The sequence below is a fragment of the Mustelus asterias genome, chromosome 2, assembly GCF_964213995.1.
Source record: "Mustelus asterias chromosome 2, sMusAst1.hap1.1, whole genome shotgun sequence".
Classification (NCBI taxonomy): domain Eukaryota; kingdom Metazoa; phylum Chordata; class Chondrichthyes; order Carcharhiniformes; family Triakidae; genus Mustelus; species Mustelus asterias.
In genome coordinates this window covers 3,747,545-3,764,781 of record NC_135802.1, presented here as the reverse complement: position 1 = coordinate 3,764,781, position 17,237 = coordinate 3,747,545, and the positions used below count along the sequence as shown (strand labels likewise).

Here is a 17,237-nt window from a genome sequence, read left to right as displayed (position 1 = left end):
GCCGAAGGGCCTGTTCTGTGCTGTACTGTTCTATGTTCTATGTAAAGAGATGGCAGAGCAGCTGAACAAATACTTTGGATCTGTCCTCACCAAGGAGGACACAAATAACCTTCCAGAAATACTTGGGGACACAGGGTCGAGCATGAAGGAGGAACTGAAGGAAATCCTTATTAGTCAGGAAATTGTATTGGGGAAATTGCTGGGATTAAAACCGGATAAGTCCCCAGGTCCTGATGCTCTGCATCCCAGAGTACTCAAGGAAGTGGCCTTAGAAATAGTGGACACATTGGTGATCATTTTCCAGCATTCTATAGACTCTGGAAGAGTTCCAGTGGATTGGAGGGTAGCTAATGTAACCCCACGTTTTAAAAAAGGAGGGAGAGAGAAAATGGGGAATTATAGACCTGTTAACCTGACATCAGTGATGGGAAAATGCTGGAGTCAATTATTAAGGATGTAATAACTGAGCATTTGGAAAGCGGTGACAGGATTGGTCCAATTTAGCATGGATTCACTAAAGGGAAATCGTGTTTGAGAAATCTTCTGGAAGTCTTTGAGGATGTGACCAGTAGCGTGGACAAGGGTGAACCAGTGGATGTTGTGTATCTGGACTTTCAAAGGGTTTTTGACAAGTCCCACACAAGAGATTAGTGAGCAAAATTAAAGCTCGTGGTATTGGGGGTAATGTATTGACGTGGACAGAGAACTGAAGACAGACAGGGAGCAGAGAGTGGGAATAAACAGCTCCTTTTCAGAGTTGCAGGCAGTGACTAGTGGGGTGCCGCAGGGTTCAGTGCTGGGACCCCAGCTATTCACAATATACATTAATGATTTGGATTCATGAGGGGAAAGTCGTGCTTTATTAGGGAGAGTCAGCATGGCTTTGTGCGTGGTAGGTCATGTTTGACCAATCTATTAGAGTTTTTCGAGGAGGTTACCAGGAAAGTGGATGAAGAGAAGGCGGTGGATGTTGTCTACCTGGATTTCAGCAAAGCCTTTGATAAGGTCCCTCATGGGAGGTTAATTAGGAAGGTTCAGTCGCTAGGTATATATGGGGAGGCAGTAAATTGGATTAGACACTGGCTCAATGGAAGAAGCCAGAGAGTGGCTGTGGAGGATTGCTTCTCTGAGTGGAGGCCTGTGACTAGTGATGTGCCGTAGGGATCGGTGTTGGGTCCATTGTTGTTTGTCATCTATATCAATGATCTGGATGATAATGTGGTAAATTGGATCAGCAAGTTTGCTGATGATACAAAGCTTGGAGGTGTAGTGGACAGTGAGGAAGGTTTTCAAAGCTTGCAGAGGGATTTGGACCAACTAGAAAAATGGGCTAAAAAATGGCAAATGGAATTTAACGCAGACAAGTGTGAGATATTGCACATTGGAAGGACAAACCAAAGTAGAACGTACAGGGTAAATGGTAGGATCTGGAGAGTGCAGTTGAACAGAGGGATCTGGGAATACAGGTACAGAATTCCCTAAAAGTGACGTCACAGGTGGATAGGGTCGTAAAGAGTGCCTTTGGTCTTTATAAATCGGAGTATCGAGTATAAAAGTTTGGAGTGTTATGGTAAGGTTATATAAGGCATTGGTGAGGCCGAATTTGGAGTATTGTGTACAGTTTTGGTCACCTAGTTACAGGAAGGATGTAAATAAGGTTGAAAGAGTGCAGAGAAGGTTCACAAGGATGTTGCCGGGACTTGAGAAGCTGAGTTACAGAGAGAGATTGAATAGGTTGGGACTTTATTCCCTGAAGCGTAGAAGATTGAGGGGAAATTTGATAGAGGTGTATAAGATTTTGATGGGTATAGATCGAGTGAATGCAAGCAGGCTTTTTCCGCTGAGGCTGGGGGAGAAAAAAACCAGAGGGCATGGGTTAAGGGTGAAAGGAGAAAAGTTTAAAGGGAATATTAGGGGGGGCTTCTTCACGCAGAGAGTGGTGGGAGTGTGGAATGCGCTGCTGGATAAAGCGGTAAATGCGGGGTCACTTTTAACATTTAAGAAAAACTTGGACGGGTTCATGGATGAGAGGGGTGTGGAGGGATATGGTCCAAGTGCAGGTCAGTGGGACTAGGCAAAAAATGGTTCGGCACAGACAAGAAGGGCCAAAAGGCCTGTTTCTGAGCTGTAATTTTCTATGGTTTTCTATCTATGACAGGAAGCAGAGAGTCGGAATAAATGGGTGCTTTTCTGGTTGGCAGATGGTAACTAGTGGCGTGCCGCAGGGATCGGTACTGGGGCCTCAACTATTTACCATTTATATAGACGATCTGGAGGAGGGGACTGAGTGTAGGGTAACAAAGTTTGCAGATGACACAAAGATAAGTGGAAAAGTGAATTGTGTGGAGGGCATAGAAGGTCTGCAGAGAGATTTGGACAGGCTGGGTGAGTGGGCGAGGATCTGGCAGCTGGAGTATAACGTTGACAAATGCGAGGTTATTCACTTTGGAGGAAATAATAGCAAATTGGATTATTATCTAAATGGAAAAAAATTACAACATGCTACTGTGCAGAGGGACCTGGGGGTCCTTGTGCATGAGACGCAAAAACCCCGTCTGCAGGTGCAACAGGTGATCAAGAAGGCAAATGGGCTGTTGGCCTATATCGCAAGGGGGATAGAATATAAAAGCAGAGATGTCTTGCTGCATCTGTACAGGGCATTGGTGAGGCCGCAGCTGGAATACTGTGTGCAGTATTGGTCCCCTTATTTGCGGAAGGATATATTGGCCTTGGAGGGAGTGCAGAGAAGGTTCACCAGGTTGATACCAGAGATGAGGGGTGTTGATTATGAGGAGAGACTGAGCAGATTGGGTTTGTACTCGTTGGAATTTAGAAGACTGAGGGGGGATCTTAAAGAGACCTATAAGATAATGAAGGGGCTGGATAGGGTAGAGGTGGAGAGATTCTTTCCACTTAGAAAGGAAACTAGAACTCGAGGGCACAGCCTCAAAATAAAGGAGGGTCAGTTTAGGACAGAGTTGAGGAGGAACTTCTTCTCTCAGAAGGTGGTGAATCTCTAGAATTCTCTGCCCACTGAAGTGGTGGAGGCTACCTCGTTGAATATGTTTAAATCACGGATAGATGGATTCCTGATCGGTAAGGGAATTAGGGGTTATGGGGATCAGGCGGGTAAGTGGAACTGATCCACGTCAGATCAGCCATGATCTTATTGAATGGCGGGGCAGGCTCGAGGAGCTAGATGGCCTACTCCTGCTCCTATTTCTTATGTTCTTATGAAGGAATTGAATACAATATCACCAAATTTGCAGATGACACTAAGCTGGGTGGCAGTGTGTGCTGTGAGGAGGATGCTAAGAGACTGCAGGGTGACTTGGACAGGCTGGCTGAGTGAGCAAATACTTGATAAATGTAATATAATGTGGATAAATATGAGGTTATCCACTTTGGTGGCAAAAACAGGAAGGAAGATTATTATCTGAATGGTAGCAGTTTAGGAAAAAGGGAACTGCAACGTGACTTGGGTGTCATGGTGGAACAGTCGCTGAAGGTTGGTATGCAGGTACAGCAGGCAGTGAGGAAGGCTAATGGCATGCTGGCCATAGCAGGACAATTTGAGTATAGGAGTAAGGATGTCTTGCTGCAGTTGTACAGGGGCTTGGTGAGGCCACACCTTGAGTATTGTGTGCAGTTTTGGTCTCCTTGTCTGAGGAAGGACATTCTTGCTATTGAGGGAGTCCAGCGAAGGTTCACCAGGCTGATTCCTGGAATGGCAGGACTGACATATGAAGAGAGACTGGATCAACTGGGCTTGTACTCACTGGAATTTAGAGGAATGAGAGGGAATCTCATAGAAACATATAAAATCCTGATGGGATTCCCAGATGTGGGAAGAATGTTCCCGATGTTGGGGAAGTCCAGAACTAGGGGTCACAGTCGAAGAATAACGGGTAAACCATTCAGGACTGAGATGCGGAAGAACTTCTTCACTCAGAGAGTTGTGAACCTGTGGAATTCTCTACCACAGAAAGCTGTTAGGGGCCAGTTCATTAGATATGGTCAACAGGGAGCTGGACGTGGCCCTTGTGGATAAAGGGACCAAGGGGTCTGGAGAGAAAGCGGGAGTGTGATACTGAAAGTGCATCATCAGCCATGATCACATTGAATGGTGGTGCAGGTTCGAAGGGCAGAATGGCCTCCTCCTGCCCCTATTTTCTATGTTTCTATGAAGGAGCAGTGCTCTGAAAACTTGTGATTTCAAATAAATCTGTTGGACTATAACTTAGTGACCTCTCACCTTGTACAGCATTGCTGGAGGAGCTTGCTGTATGCTTATGACTGTTAGCCACGAATAGCTCACTGACTCTTGCCGCCACCCTGCTTCCAGACAGGACTCCATTCTGTGTGTGGAGAGAGAAACAAAGTTCATATTTCGAGTCTGTATATTCCTTTGGTACTGGAGTCATATCGGGCACAAAGCGTTAACTGTTTCTCTCTCTACAGATGCTGCCCGACCTGCTGAGTTTTTCCTCCACTTTGTGTTTTTCTTTCCGATTTCCAGCAACTGCAGATTTCTGATTTCACGCTATCCCATTCCCCCCGTCTCCGTGGCATCTGTTCCCACGATGCCACCTTCTGATGATGCCACCTTCTGATGATGCCACCTTCCGACGATGCCACCTTCCGACGATGCCACCTTCCGACGATGCCACCTTCCGACGATGCCACCTTCCGACGATGCCACCTTCCGACGATGCCACCTTCCGACGATGCCACCTTCCGACGATGCCACCTTCCGACGATGCCACCTCCCCACGATGCCACCTCCCCACGATGCCACCTCCCCACGATGCCACCTCCCCACGATGCCACCTCCCCACGATGCCACCTTCCCACGATGCCACCTTCCGAACGATCGCTTTTGATCTGTTTTCCTTTTCTCGGCAGAGGATACCCGACTCCCGCCCTGAACCACGGTCCATTCCTTCTCCCCAAAATCATGTCCTCAGCCACCTCTGTCGTCAATGGATTATCCTCCACTATTGGTGTCACAGAATCACACGATTGTTAGTTGCAGAGGGAGGCCATTCGGCCTATCATGTCTGCACTGGCTCTCTGAGCATCATGATGCAGTGCGGTCCCCCTGCCTTTCCCCCCGTCCCCCTGCCTTTCCCCCCGTCCCCCTGCCTTTCCCCCCGTCCCCCTGCCTTTCCCCCCGTCCCCCTGCCTTTCCCCCCGTCCCCCTGCCTTTCCCCCCGTCCCCCTGCCTTTCCCCCCGTCCCCCTGCCTTTCCCCCCGTCCCCCTGCCTTTCCCCCCGTCCCCCTGCCTTTCCCCCCGTCCCCCTGCCTTTCCCCCCGTCCCCCTGCCTTTCCCCCCGTCCCCCTGCCTTTCCCCCCGTCCCCCTGCCTTTCCCCCCGTCCCCCTGCCTTTCCCCCCGTCCCCCTGCCTTTCCCCCCGTCCCCCTGCCTTTCCCCCCGTCCCCCTGCCTTTCCCCCCGTCCCCCTGCCTTTCCCCCCGTCCCCCTGCCTTTCCCCCCGTCCCCCTGCCTTTCCCCCCGTCCCCCTGCCTTTCCCCCCGTCCCCCTGCCTTTCCCCCCGTCCCCCTGCCTTTCCCCCCGTCCCCCTGCCTTTCCCCCCGTCCCCCTGCCTTTCCCCCCGTCCCCCTGCCTTTCCCCCCGTCCCCCTGCCTTTCCCCCCGTCCCCCTGCCTTTCCCCCCGTCCCCCTGCCTTTCCCCCCGTCCCCCTGCCTTTCCCCCCGTCCCCCTGCCTTTCCCCCCGTCCCCCTGCCTTTCCCCCCGTCCCCCTGCCTTTCCCCCCGTCCCCCTGCCTTTCCCCCCGTCCCCCTGCCTTTCCCCCCGTCCCCCTGCCTTCCCCCCGTCCCCCTGCCTTCCCCCCGTCCCCCTGCCTTCCCCCCGTCCCCCTGCCTTTCCCCCCGTCCCCCTGCCTTTCCCCCCGTCCCCCTGCCTTTCCCCCCGTCCCCCTGCCTTTCCCCCCGTCCCCCTGCCTTTCCCCCGGTCCCCCTGCCTTTCCCCCGGTCCCCCTGCCTTTCCCCCGGTCCCCCTGCCTTTCCCCCCGTCCCCCTGCCTTTCCCCCCGTCCCCCTGCCTTTCCCCCCGTCCCCCTGCCTTTCCCCCCGTCCCCCTGCCTTTCCCCCCGTCCCCCTGCCTTTCCCCCCGTCCCCCTGCCTTTCCCCCCGTCCCCCTGCCTTTCCCCCCGTCCCCCTGCCTTTCCCCCCGTCCCCCTGCCTTTCCCCCCGTCCCCCTGCCTTTCCCCCCGTCCCCCTGCCTTTCCCCCCGTCCCCCTGCCTTTCCCCCCGTCCCCCTGCCTTTCCCCCCGTCCCCCTGCCTTTCCCCCCGTCCCCCTGCCTTTCCCCCCGTCCCCCTGCCTTTCCCCCCGTCCCCCTGCCTTTCCCCCCGTCCCCCTGCCTTTCCCCCCGTCCCCCTGCCTTTCCCCCCGTCCCCCTGCCTTTCCCCCCGTCCCCCTGCCTTTCCCCCCGTCCCCCTGCCTTTCCCCCCGTCCCCCTGCCTTTCCCCCCGTCCCCCTGCCTTTCCCCCCGTCCCCCTGCCTTTCCCCCCGTCCCCCTGCCTTTCCCCCCGTCCCCCTGCCTTTCCCCCCGTCCCCCTGCCTTTCCCCCCGTCCCCCTGCCTTTCCCCCCGTCCCCCTGCCTTTCCCCCCGTCCCCCTGCCTTTCCCCCCGTCCCCCTGCCTTTCCCCCCGTCCCCCTGCCTTTCCCCCCGTCCCCCTGCCTTTCCCCCCGTCCCCCTGCCTTTCCCCCCGTCCCCCTGCCTTTCCCCCGTCCCCCTGCCTTTCCCCCCGTCCCCCTGCCTTGCCCCCCGTCCCCCTGCCTTGCCCCCCGTCCCCCTGCCTTGCCCCCCGTCCCCCTGCCTTGCCCCCCGTCCCCCTGCCTTGCCCCCCGTCCCCCTGCCTTGCCCCCCGTCCCCCTGCCTTGCCCCCCGTCCCCCTGCCTTGCCCCCCGTCCCCCTGCCTTGCCCCCCGTCCCCCTGCCTTGCCCCCCGTCCCCCTGCCTTGCCCCCCGTCCCCCTGCCTTGCCCCCCGTCCCCCTGCCTTGCCCCCCGTCCCCCTGCCTTGCCCCCCGTCCCCCTGCCTTGCCCCCCGTCCCCCTGCCTTGCCCCCCGTCCCCCTGCCTTGCCCCCCGCCCCCCTGCCTTGCCCCCCGCCCCCCTGCCTTGCCCCCCGCCCCCCTGCCTTGCCCCCCGCCCCCCTGCCTTGCCCCCCGCCCCCCTGCCTTGCCCCCCGCCCCCCTGCCTTGCCCCCCGCCCCCCTGCCTTGCCCCCCGCCCCCCTGCCTTGCCCCCCGCCCCCCTGCCTTGCCCCCCGCCCCCCTGCCTTGCCCCCCGCCCCCCTGCCTTGCCCCCCGCCCCCCTGCCTTGCCCCCCGCCCCCCTGCCTTGCCCCCCGCCCCCCTGCCTTGCCCCCCGCCCCCCTGCCTTGCCCCCCCCGCCCCCCTGCCCATTGTTTCTATTGAAATAATAATCCAGTGCCCTCGTGAATGCCTCGATTGAAGCTGCTTCCAGCAACTTCCAGACAGAGCATTCCAGACCCCAACCACTCGCTGGGTGAAAATGTTTTTTATCAAATCACTTTCAATCTGTGCCCCTCATTCTCCATCCTTTTCCGAGCAGGAACAGTTTCTCCCGATCGACTCTGTCCAAACCCCTCATGATTTTGAACATCTCTATCAAATCTCCTTTTAGCCGCCTTCTCTCCAAGAAGAACAGTCCCAACCTCTCCAATCTATCCTCTTAGCTGGAGTTTCTCATCCCTGGAACCATTCTTGTAAACCTCTCCTGCAGTCATGTTTTTCTATGTAATGCTAATTCAATCCTGAATAATTGTTTCCAGAAGCTTCCCCACCATTGAAGTTAAACTGACTCGTCTCTAATTGCTCGGGCTATCATTACAAACCTTTTTGAACAATGTTTGTAATTCTCCAGTCCTCAGGCACCTCCCCCGAGTCTGGGGAAGACTGGAAGATTATGGCCAACGCCTCTGCAATTTCCACTCTCACTTCCTTCAATATCCTTGGACGTATCTCATCAAGTCCCGATGCCTTGTTACTGACAGTCTATTCAACACTTCCTCCTCAACAATTGTGAACCTTTTTAGTGACCGAGTTTCCTCCTCTGTCACCATGGCCTGGGTAGCATCTTTCTCCTTGGTGAAGATCGGTGCGAAGTATTAATTTAATGCCTCAGCCTTGCAACCTGCCTCCATATTTTCAGGTGATGTCCAATGGGCGGGAAAACAACAACAATTTGATTTTTTTTGGGGGGGGGAAGGGGGGGAATTGCCTCCAAATAATTGTGGCCCCAGCACCTACCCCTGTGGCACTCCGCTATTACAGGTTGCCATCCTGATACTGCCCCTCTTATCCAACTCTCTTCTATTAGCCAATCCTCTATCCATTTTTATATATCATGGGCTCATCTTATTAAGTAGCCTTTTTGTGTGGTTCCTTATCGAATACTTGGATTCCCAAAAAGTATATCACATCTACTGGTTCCCCTTTATCTATCCTGCTCGTTACCACCTCAAAGAATTTGAATGAATTTTCCAGGTGTGATTCCCCCTCCATGAAGCCAAGCTGTCTCTGCTTGGTAATTTGATGTCTTTCTAAAAGCTCTGCTATTACATCCTTTATAATTAACTCTCACATTGTCCCAATGACAGATGTTAGGCTAACTGGCCTATAGTTCCCTGTCTTTCCTCTCCCTCATGAATAAGGGTGTTAGTTTGTCAGTTTTCCAATCCCCTGAGACTTTCCTAGAATTTAAGGATTTTTGGAAGATTATTACCATCCACTATCTCTGTAGCTGCTTCCTTTAATATCCTGGGATGCAACCCACCAGATCCAGGGGACATCTCGCCCTTTGGCCCCACTAGTTTTCCTAATACCTTTTCTCCAGTGATAGTTATTGTATAGAGATAGGGTGGAGGGGAGGGCTTGGGTGGGATGCTCTTTCAGAGAGTTAATGCAGACTAGATGGGCCGAATGGCCTCCTTTTGCCCTGTAAGGGGTTCCATGATTCTCTAAGGGGCCTATGTTCACTTTGTCCTCTCTCTTCCTTCCTCAATGTTTAAAGAAGCTCTTGCTGTCGGTTTTATATTACTTGCTAGTTCACTCTCATGGTTTATTTTCTCCCTCTTCATTATGTTTTGGTCATCTTTTATTGAGTTTTAAAACTTTCTCAACTTGTCTTACTACTAATCTTTGCCACATTATATCTTTTTCTTTCAGTTTAATACTATCCTAACTTCCTTGGTTAACCAAGGTTGATTGGTTCCTTCCTAAAATCCTCCTTCCTCACTGGGATACACCATTGTTGTGAGTCATGAACTATTTCATCCTGGATAGAGGATTGGCTAACAGACAGAAGGCAGAGAGTGGAGATAAAAGGGTCTTTTTCAGGATGGCAGCCGGTGACTAGTGGTGTGCCTCAGGGGTCGGTGTTGGGACCACAACTATATACATCTATGACCTTAATGAAGCAGCTGAGGGCATTGTGGCTAAGTTTGCAGATGATACAAAGATAGGAGGAGGGACAGGTAGTATTGAGGAGGCAGGGGGGCTACTGAAGGACTTGGACAGGTTAGGAGAGTCGGCAAAGAAGTAGCAGATGGAATACAATGTGGGAAAGTGTGAGGTTATGCACTTTGGAAGGAAGAATAGAGAATCATAGAATCCTTACAGTGCAGAAGGAGACCATGTGGCCTATCGAGTCAGCACCAACCACAATCCCACTCAGCCCTATCCCTGTAACCCCACATATTTACCCCACTAATCCCTCTAGCCAACGCATCCCAGGACACTAACAGGCAATTTAGCATGGCCAATCAACCTAACCTGCACATCTTTAGACTGTGGGAGGAAATCGGAGCACCCGGAGGAAACTCGTGCAGACATGGGGAGAATGTACAAACTCCACAAAGACAGTGACCCAAGCCGGGAATCGAACCCAGGTCCCTGGAGCTGTGAGGCAGCAGTGCTAACCACTGTGCCACCGTGCTGCCCGATGTAAACTATTTTCTAAATGGGGAGAGAATTCAGAAATCTGAAGCATAAAGGGACTTGGGAGTCATTGCTCAAGATTCTCTTAAGGTTAACGTGCAGGTTCAGTCGGCAGTTAGGAAGGCAAATGCTATGTTAGCATTCATGTCAAGAGGGCTAGAATACAAGAGCAGGGATGTACATCTGAGGCTGTATAAGGCTCTGGTCAGACCCCATTTGGAGTATTGTGAGCAATTTTGGGCCCTGTATCTAAGGAAGGATGTGCTGGCCTTGGAAAGGGTCCAGAGGAGGTTCACAAGAATGATCCCAGGAATGAAGAGCTCGTCGTATGAGGAACAGTTGAGGACTCTGCGTCTGTACTTGATGAAGTTTAGAAGGATGAGGGGGGGATCTCATTGAAACTTAGAGAATACTGAAAGGCCTGGATAGAGTGGACGTGGAGAGGGTGTTTCCATTAGTGGGAGAGACTGGGATCCAAGGGCTCAGTCTCAGGCTAAAGGGACAACCCTTTAGAACCGAGATGAGGAGGAATTTCTTCAGCCAGAGAGTGGTGAATCTGTGGAACTCTTTGCCACAGAAGGCTGTGGAGGCCGGGTCATTGAGTGTCTTTAGGACAGAGATAGATAGGTTCTTGATTGGTAAATGGATCAAAGGTTAGGGGGGGGAAAGGTGGGAGAATGGGGTTGAGAAACTTATCAGCCATGATTGAATGGCGGAGCAGACTCGATGGGCCGAGTGGCCTAATTCTGCTCCTATATCTTGTGGTCTATTTTCATAAATGTCTGCCATTGCTGATTGAACATATGTTCTGCTAAACTCCTTTCCCAGTCCACTCCAGCCAACTCTGCCCTCATTCCTTAATAATTACCCTCATATTTAAGTTTAGCACAGTTGTTACAGTCTGTGCGGAGTCTGCACATTCTCCCCGTGTCTGCGTGGGTTTCCTCCGGGTGCTCCGGTTTCCTCCCACACTCCAAAGATGTGTAGATTGATTGGCCGTGCTAAATTACCCCTTAGTGTCAGGGGGATTAGCAGGGTAAATGCATGGGATTACGGGGATAGGGCCTGGGTGGGATTGTTGTCGGTGCAGGCTCGATGGGCCGAATGGCCTCCGCCTGCACTGCGGGGATTCTAAGACCCAAGTTTCTCACTCTCAAACTGAATGCTGAATTTGACCATGTTATGATCACTGTTTCCTAGACAGAGGGTCAGTTTAGCTGAGTTGGCTGAACGACGGTTAGTGATGCAAAGCGACACCAACAACGCAGGTTAAATTCCCGTACCAGCTGAGGTCATCAAGGCCCCGCCTTCTCACCCTTGCCCGTCGCCTGAGGTGTGGTGACCCTCGGGTTAAATCACCTCCAGTCAGCTCTCCCCCTCAAAGGGGAGAACAGCCTATGGTCACCTGTGACTGTGGTGATTTTACCTTTTACTGTTTCCTCGTGGATCTTTTACTCTGTTTATTAAACCTGCCCCATTACCAGATCCAAAATAGCCTGATCCCTGGTTGGATCCACAACAGATTGTTCCAGGAAACTATCTGGAATACACTATGAATTCTTCCTCATGGCAATCTCTGCCAGTTTGATTTTCCCAATCCACATGAAGATTAAAGTCCCCCCTGATTAATATACTGCCATTTCTACATGTCCTCAATATCTCCTGATTTATCCTCTGTCCTACTGTATAGCTACTGTTCGGAGGATTACTCCCATCAGCGTCTTCTCGTTGTTTCTTACCTCTGCACATCGGGATTCTGAAATTCCGATACAAGATCATTTCTTGCTATCATGCTCATTCCATCTCGTACTAACAAAGGTACCCCCCCTACCACCCTTTCCTTCCTGTCTATCCTTATGTTTTCTTTCACTCTATCATGGAATGTGGGTGTCGCAGGCTGGGCCAGCATTTATTGCCCCTTCCTAATTGAACTGAGTGGTTTGCTAGGCTATTTCAGAGGGCAGTTAAGAGTCAACTGCATTGCTGTGGCTCTGGACTCGTGTGTAGGCTGCAGCAGGTAAAGACGGCAGATTTCCTTCCCTAAAGGACATTGTGAACAATCGACAATGGTTTTGGTCTTCAGTAGATTCTTAATTCCAGATTTCTTTTTATTGAATTCAAATTTCACCATCTGCCGTGGTGGGATTTGAACCTGGGTCCCGGAGCATTACAAACAAAGAACAAAGAACAATACAGCACAGGAACAGGCCCTTCAGCCCTCCAAGCCCGCGCCGCTCCCCGGTCCAGGATTGAATCCTGAATCCAGGATCCCCGCCCAATTTTCCAGCCTATCTACATACCAATGTCCTATCCACCGAGCTGTCCCTCACAGCCATGATGCTTTGTTCATCACAACCTATTAACTCACCCCTACCCCCCCATTCCAGACCATGTGATCTCCAGGGAGAGGCGAAAACCCAGAGTGAAAACCCCAGGGCCAATATGGGGAAAAAAAAATCTGGGAAATTCCTCTCCGACCCCCTGAGGCGATCGAAACGAGTCCAGGAGATCACACTGGCCCTGATCGGAAAATGCTTCCCAACCCTATTCATTTCCACTTCCACGAACACCATATGAATTCCCTGCCCCCGAGACAGGTTCCCAACTATCCGCAGTCTCGCTCTGTACTGGCACTAGCAAGATGATCATAGAATGAAGCCTTGAAACGAGAAACAAAGAACAATTAGCCCGCGCCGCTCCCTGGTCCAAACTAGACCACTCTTTTGTATCCCTCCATTCCCACTCCGTTCATATAGCTGTCTAGATAAGTCTTAAACGTTCCTAGTGTGTCCGCCTCCACCACCTTGCCCGGCAACCCATTCCAGGCCCCCACGACCCTCTGTGTAAAATATGTCCTTCTGATATCTGTGTTAAACCTCCCCCCCTTCACCTTGAACCTATGACCCCTCGTGAACGTCACCACCGACCCGGGGAAAAGCTTCCCACCATTCACCCTATCTATGCCTTTCATAATTTTATACACCTCTATTAAGTCTCCCCTCATCCTCCGTCTTTCCAAGGAGAACAACCCCAGTTTCCCCAATCTCTCCTCATAACCAAGCCCCTCCATACCAGGCAACATCCTGGTAAACCTCCTCTGTACTCTCTCCAAAGCCTCCACGTCCTTCTGGTAGTGTGGCGACCAGAACTGGACGCAGTATTCCAAATGCGGCCGAACCAACGTTCTATACATCTGTAACATCAGACCCCAACTTTTATACTCTATGCCCCGTCCTATAAAGGCAAGCATGCCATATGCCTTCTTCACCACCTTCTCCACCTGTGACGTCACCTTCAAAGATCTGTGGACTTGCACACCCAGGTCCCTCTGCGTCTCTACACCCTTTATGGTTCTTCCATTTATCGTGTAGCTCCTCCCTACATTATTCCCACCAAAATGCATCACTTCGCATTTATCAGGATTGAACTCCATCTGCCATTTCTTTGCCCAAATTTCCAGCCTATCTATATCCTCCTGTAGCCTCTGACAATGTTCCTCACTATCTGCAAGTCCTGCCAGTTTTGTGTCATCCGCAAACTTACTGATCACCCCAGTTACTCCTTCTTCCAGATCATTTATATAAATCACAAAAAGCAGAGGTCCCAATACAGAGCCCTGCGGTACACCACTAGTCACAGGCCTCCAGCCGGAAAAAGACCCTTCCACTACCACCCTCTGTCTTCTATGACCAAGCCAGTTCTCCACCCATCTAGCCACCTCCCCCTTTATCCCATGAGATCCAACCTTTTTCACTAGCCTACCATGAGGGACTTTGTCAAACGCTTTACTAAAGTCCATATAGACAACATCCACGGCCCTTCCTTCGTCAACCATTTTGGTCACTTCTTCAAAAAACACCACCAGGTTCGTGAGGCATGACCTCCCTCTCACAAAACCATGCTGACTATCGTTAATGAGTTTATTCCTTTCTAAATGCGCATACATCCTATCTCTAAGAATCTTCTCCAACAACTTCCCCACCACGGACGTCAAGCTCACCGGCCTATAATTACCCGGGTTATCCTTCCTACCCTTCTTAAATAACGGGACCACATTGGCTATCCTCCAATCCTCTGGGACCTCACCTGCGTCCAGTGACGAGACAAAGATTTGCGTCAGAGGCCCAACGATTTCACCTCTCGTCTCCCTGAGCAGCCTTGGATAGATTCCATCAGGCCCTGGGGATTTGTCAGTCTTTATATTCTCTAACAAACCTAACACTTCCTCCTTTGTAATGGAGATTTTCTCCAACGGTTCAACACTCCCCTCCGAGACACTCTCAGTCAACACATCCCTCTCCTTTGTGAATACCGACGCAAAGTATTCATTTAGGATCTCCCCTATTTCTTTGGGCTCCAAGCATAAGTCCCCACTATTGTCCCTGAGAGGTCCGATTTTTTCCCTAACAACCCTTTTGTTCCTAACGTATGAATAAAATGCCTTGGAATAAAATTACCCTGGGTCTCTGGATTACTAGCCTAGCGACAATACCACTACACCACTGCCTCCCCTGTGGAACATCACATTCCCCTGAATAGTCCCCAGTTTTGTTCTCCCTGTAACCACATCTCTGTAATGGCTACATACATTTTGGCAGATCCAATCATTTTGGCAGATCCAATGGGATGAAGCAGCAGTATAATATGAAGGGTACCATTCTTAGCAGTGTAGAGGATCAGAAGGACCTTGGGGTCCGGGTCCATAGGACTCTTAAATCGGCCTCGCAGGTGGAGGATGCGGTCAAGAAGGCGTACGGCGTACTAGCCTTCATTAATCGAGGGATTGAGTTTAGGAGTCGGGAGATAATGCTGCAGCTTTATAGGACCCTGGTTAGACCCCACTTGGAGTACTGCGCGCAGTTCTGGTCACCTCATTACAGGAAAGATGTTGAAGCCATTGAAAGGGCGCAGAGGAGATTTACAAGGATGTTGCCTGGATTGGGGGGCATGCCTTATGAGGATAGGTTGAGGGAGCTTGGTCTCTTCTCCCTGGAGAGACGAAGGATGAGAGGTGACCTGATAGAGGTTTACAAGATGTTGAGAGGTCTGGATAGGGTAGACTCTCAGAGGCTATTTCCAAGGGCTGAAATGGTTGCTACGAGAGGACACAGGTTTAAGGTGCTGGGGGGTAGGTACAGAGGAGATGTCAGGGGTAAGTTTTTCACTCAGAGGGTGGTGGGTGAGTGGAATCGGCTGACGTCGGTGGTGGTGGAGGCAAACTCGTTGGGGTCTTTTAAGAGACTTCTGGATGAGTACATGGGATTTAATGGGATTGAGGGCTATAGATAGGCCTAGAGGTAGGGATATGATCAGCACAACTTGTGGGCCGAAGGGCCTGTTTGTGCTGTGGCTTTCTATGTTCTATGTTCTACATTTAAGTAAAGATCCATTAATTTTGCCTTGTTACTATTTTTTCCCCATTTTGATCCCATTTGTTGTCACTGTTCTGCCCATCTGACCGTTGTTCTGCTCTGTTGTTGCGCCGTTCAGTCACGTGTATGTCCGGCTGAGTTAGTGACGATTTAATTCTCTCCTCGCAGTGCGGCAGTTATTGCAGAGTGGTGTGGTCCCAGACCTGTACAATGAGGATGGTTTGACAGCACTGCATCAGGTAAGGGAGAGTTTTGACAGTGTGAGTGGCCAGGATGTGACTGCAGCGGTGACTGCCAGAGTGAGATGTTACTCTGATCCGTCTGCTGCTGCTAGTGGCACAGCATCACAGAGCCCTCCATCCTGTGACATTGCAACAATTCTTACTCCGATGAGAATTTCATTCTCAATTCAGTAATCTACACAGCATCAAAACCAGCAAACAACAGTGGCACAGTGGTTAGCACTGCTGCCTCACAGTGCCAGGTACCCAGGTCACTCTCTGTGTGGAGTTTGCACATTCTCCCAGTGTCTGCGTGGGTTTCCTCCCACACTCCAAAGATGTCCCTGGCTAAGACACTCTCGGAGAGTTGGTGCAGACTTGGTGGGCCTAATGATTCTAACCCCAGTGTCTGGCCTGACTCTTACAGCCCAGAAAGAGGCCATTCAGTCCATTGGGTGGGATTTTCATAGAATCATAGAAACCCTATAGTGCTGAAGGAGGCCATTTGGCCTATCAAGTCTGCACTGACCACAATCCCCAACCCTACCTGTGGGAGGAAACTGGAGCACCCGGAGGGAACCCACGCAGACACGGGGAACGTGCGAACTCCACACAGACAGTGACCCAAGTTGGGAATCGAACCCAGGTCTCTAGAGCTGAGAGGCAGCAGTGCTAACCACTGTGCCGTCCATTTTGCGGTCTTGCCTGTCCCGAAACTGTAAAATCCCACCCGAGGTCAAAGGACTTTTCCATAGTCCGTCCCTCGCCCGCTCCAATTCCCGTGGTTTGCAGAGCAGTAAAATCCTGGCTGTTGTGCCTGTGTCAGCTCTTTATAAAGAGCAATTGGAGTAACATCTCTCCCACTCTGCAAACAATTCCTTTTGAAGTGTTGTCCACTGCCCCTCGATTCGAGGATGACAGCTACTCTGAGATATGAGTTTCTGCCCTGGGTATTCGGCTGGCTGGAGAGACCTTTCTCAGCCTGTGAATCTTTGGGTAGTGTGATTTGGGATACGGAATTTAATCGCTTTCCTGCTGCTGTCCTGCTTCATGGTTCAGCCTCAAAGCGTGACGCAGCTGGATTGCCTCCAATTTGACCAATTGTTGACGAGCTCCGCCCAGTCATAATGGCAGAGCTTCAGAATGTCTCTGAAGTGTTTCCTTTACCCCTCCCTGGCATGTTGGTCATTGGAGAGTTGTGAAAACAGGACCCAGTGGGAGGAGTTTTCCCTCCCCAGTGTAGAAGGCAGAGTTAGGAGTGTTGAGAGCCGCTGCCAGGAGGGGGGTTTTAGATGCTGCACTCCGGTTTTTGCCATTAATTAACTCTTGCTCAGCCCTCACTATCTCCTGTGGAGGCTCCATTCATTCCTTTGAATAGACGAAGACGGCACTGGTTCAGAGTTTAAATGAATTTCTTTTATTGAGCAGAACTTTAAATCATTGCAAAAGAGAAAAGCTAAAGAGAAAAGCTAAAGAGAGAGAGAGAGAGCCTGGCTTCTTCTTCCAGTCCCGTACTGATCAAAACCAAACTCAAAAACAGACAGGCAGCTGAACACGCTGTTCCACAATATATCAATCCTAATCTCATTATTGGAATTGTTTGGCACATGCTGTCTCTAACTTGGAGAAACCGGCCTCGCAGTTGTTGTTTATGAAAAGCC

The 17,237-nt window shown here is 51.3% G+C and overlaps 1 protein-coding gene across 2 annotated transcripts in view; it reads left to right on the top strand.

The window, feature by feature from the left end:
• Positions 1-17,237, top strand: part of ppp1r16a (protein phosphatase 1, regulatory subunit 16A) — a 112,248-nt gene that overhangs the window by 72,148 nt on the left and 22,863 nt on the right. Inside the window, exon 3 of one of the 2 annotated variants that reach the window (XM_078230307.1) lies at positions 15,524-15,594. The exons of the other annotated variant lie outside the window; for it this stretch is intronic. Within the exon in view, the coding sequence (XP_078086433.1) occupies positions 15,524-15,594 (71 nt within the window). The remainder of the gene's footprint in view (positions 1-15,523; positions 15,595-17,237) is intronic. 2 annotated transcript variants of the gene reach the window in all.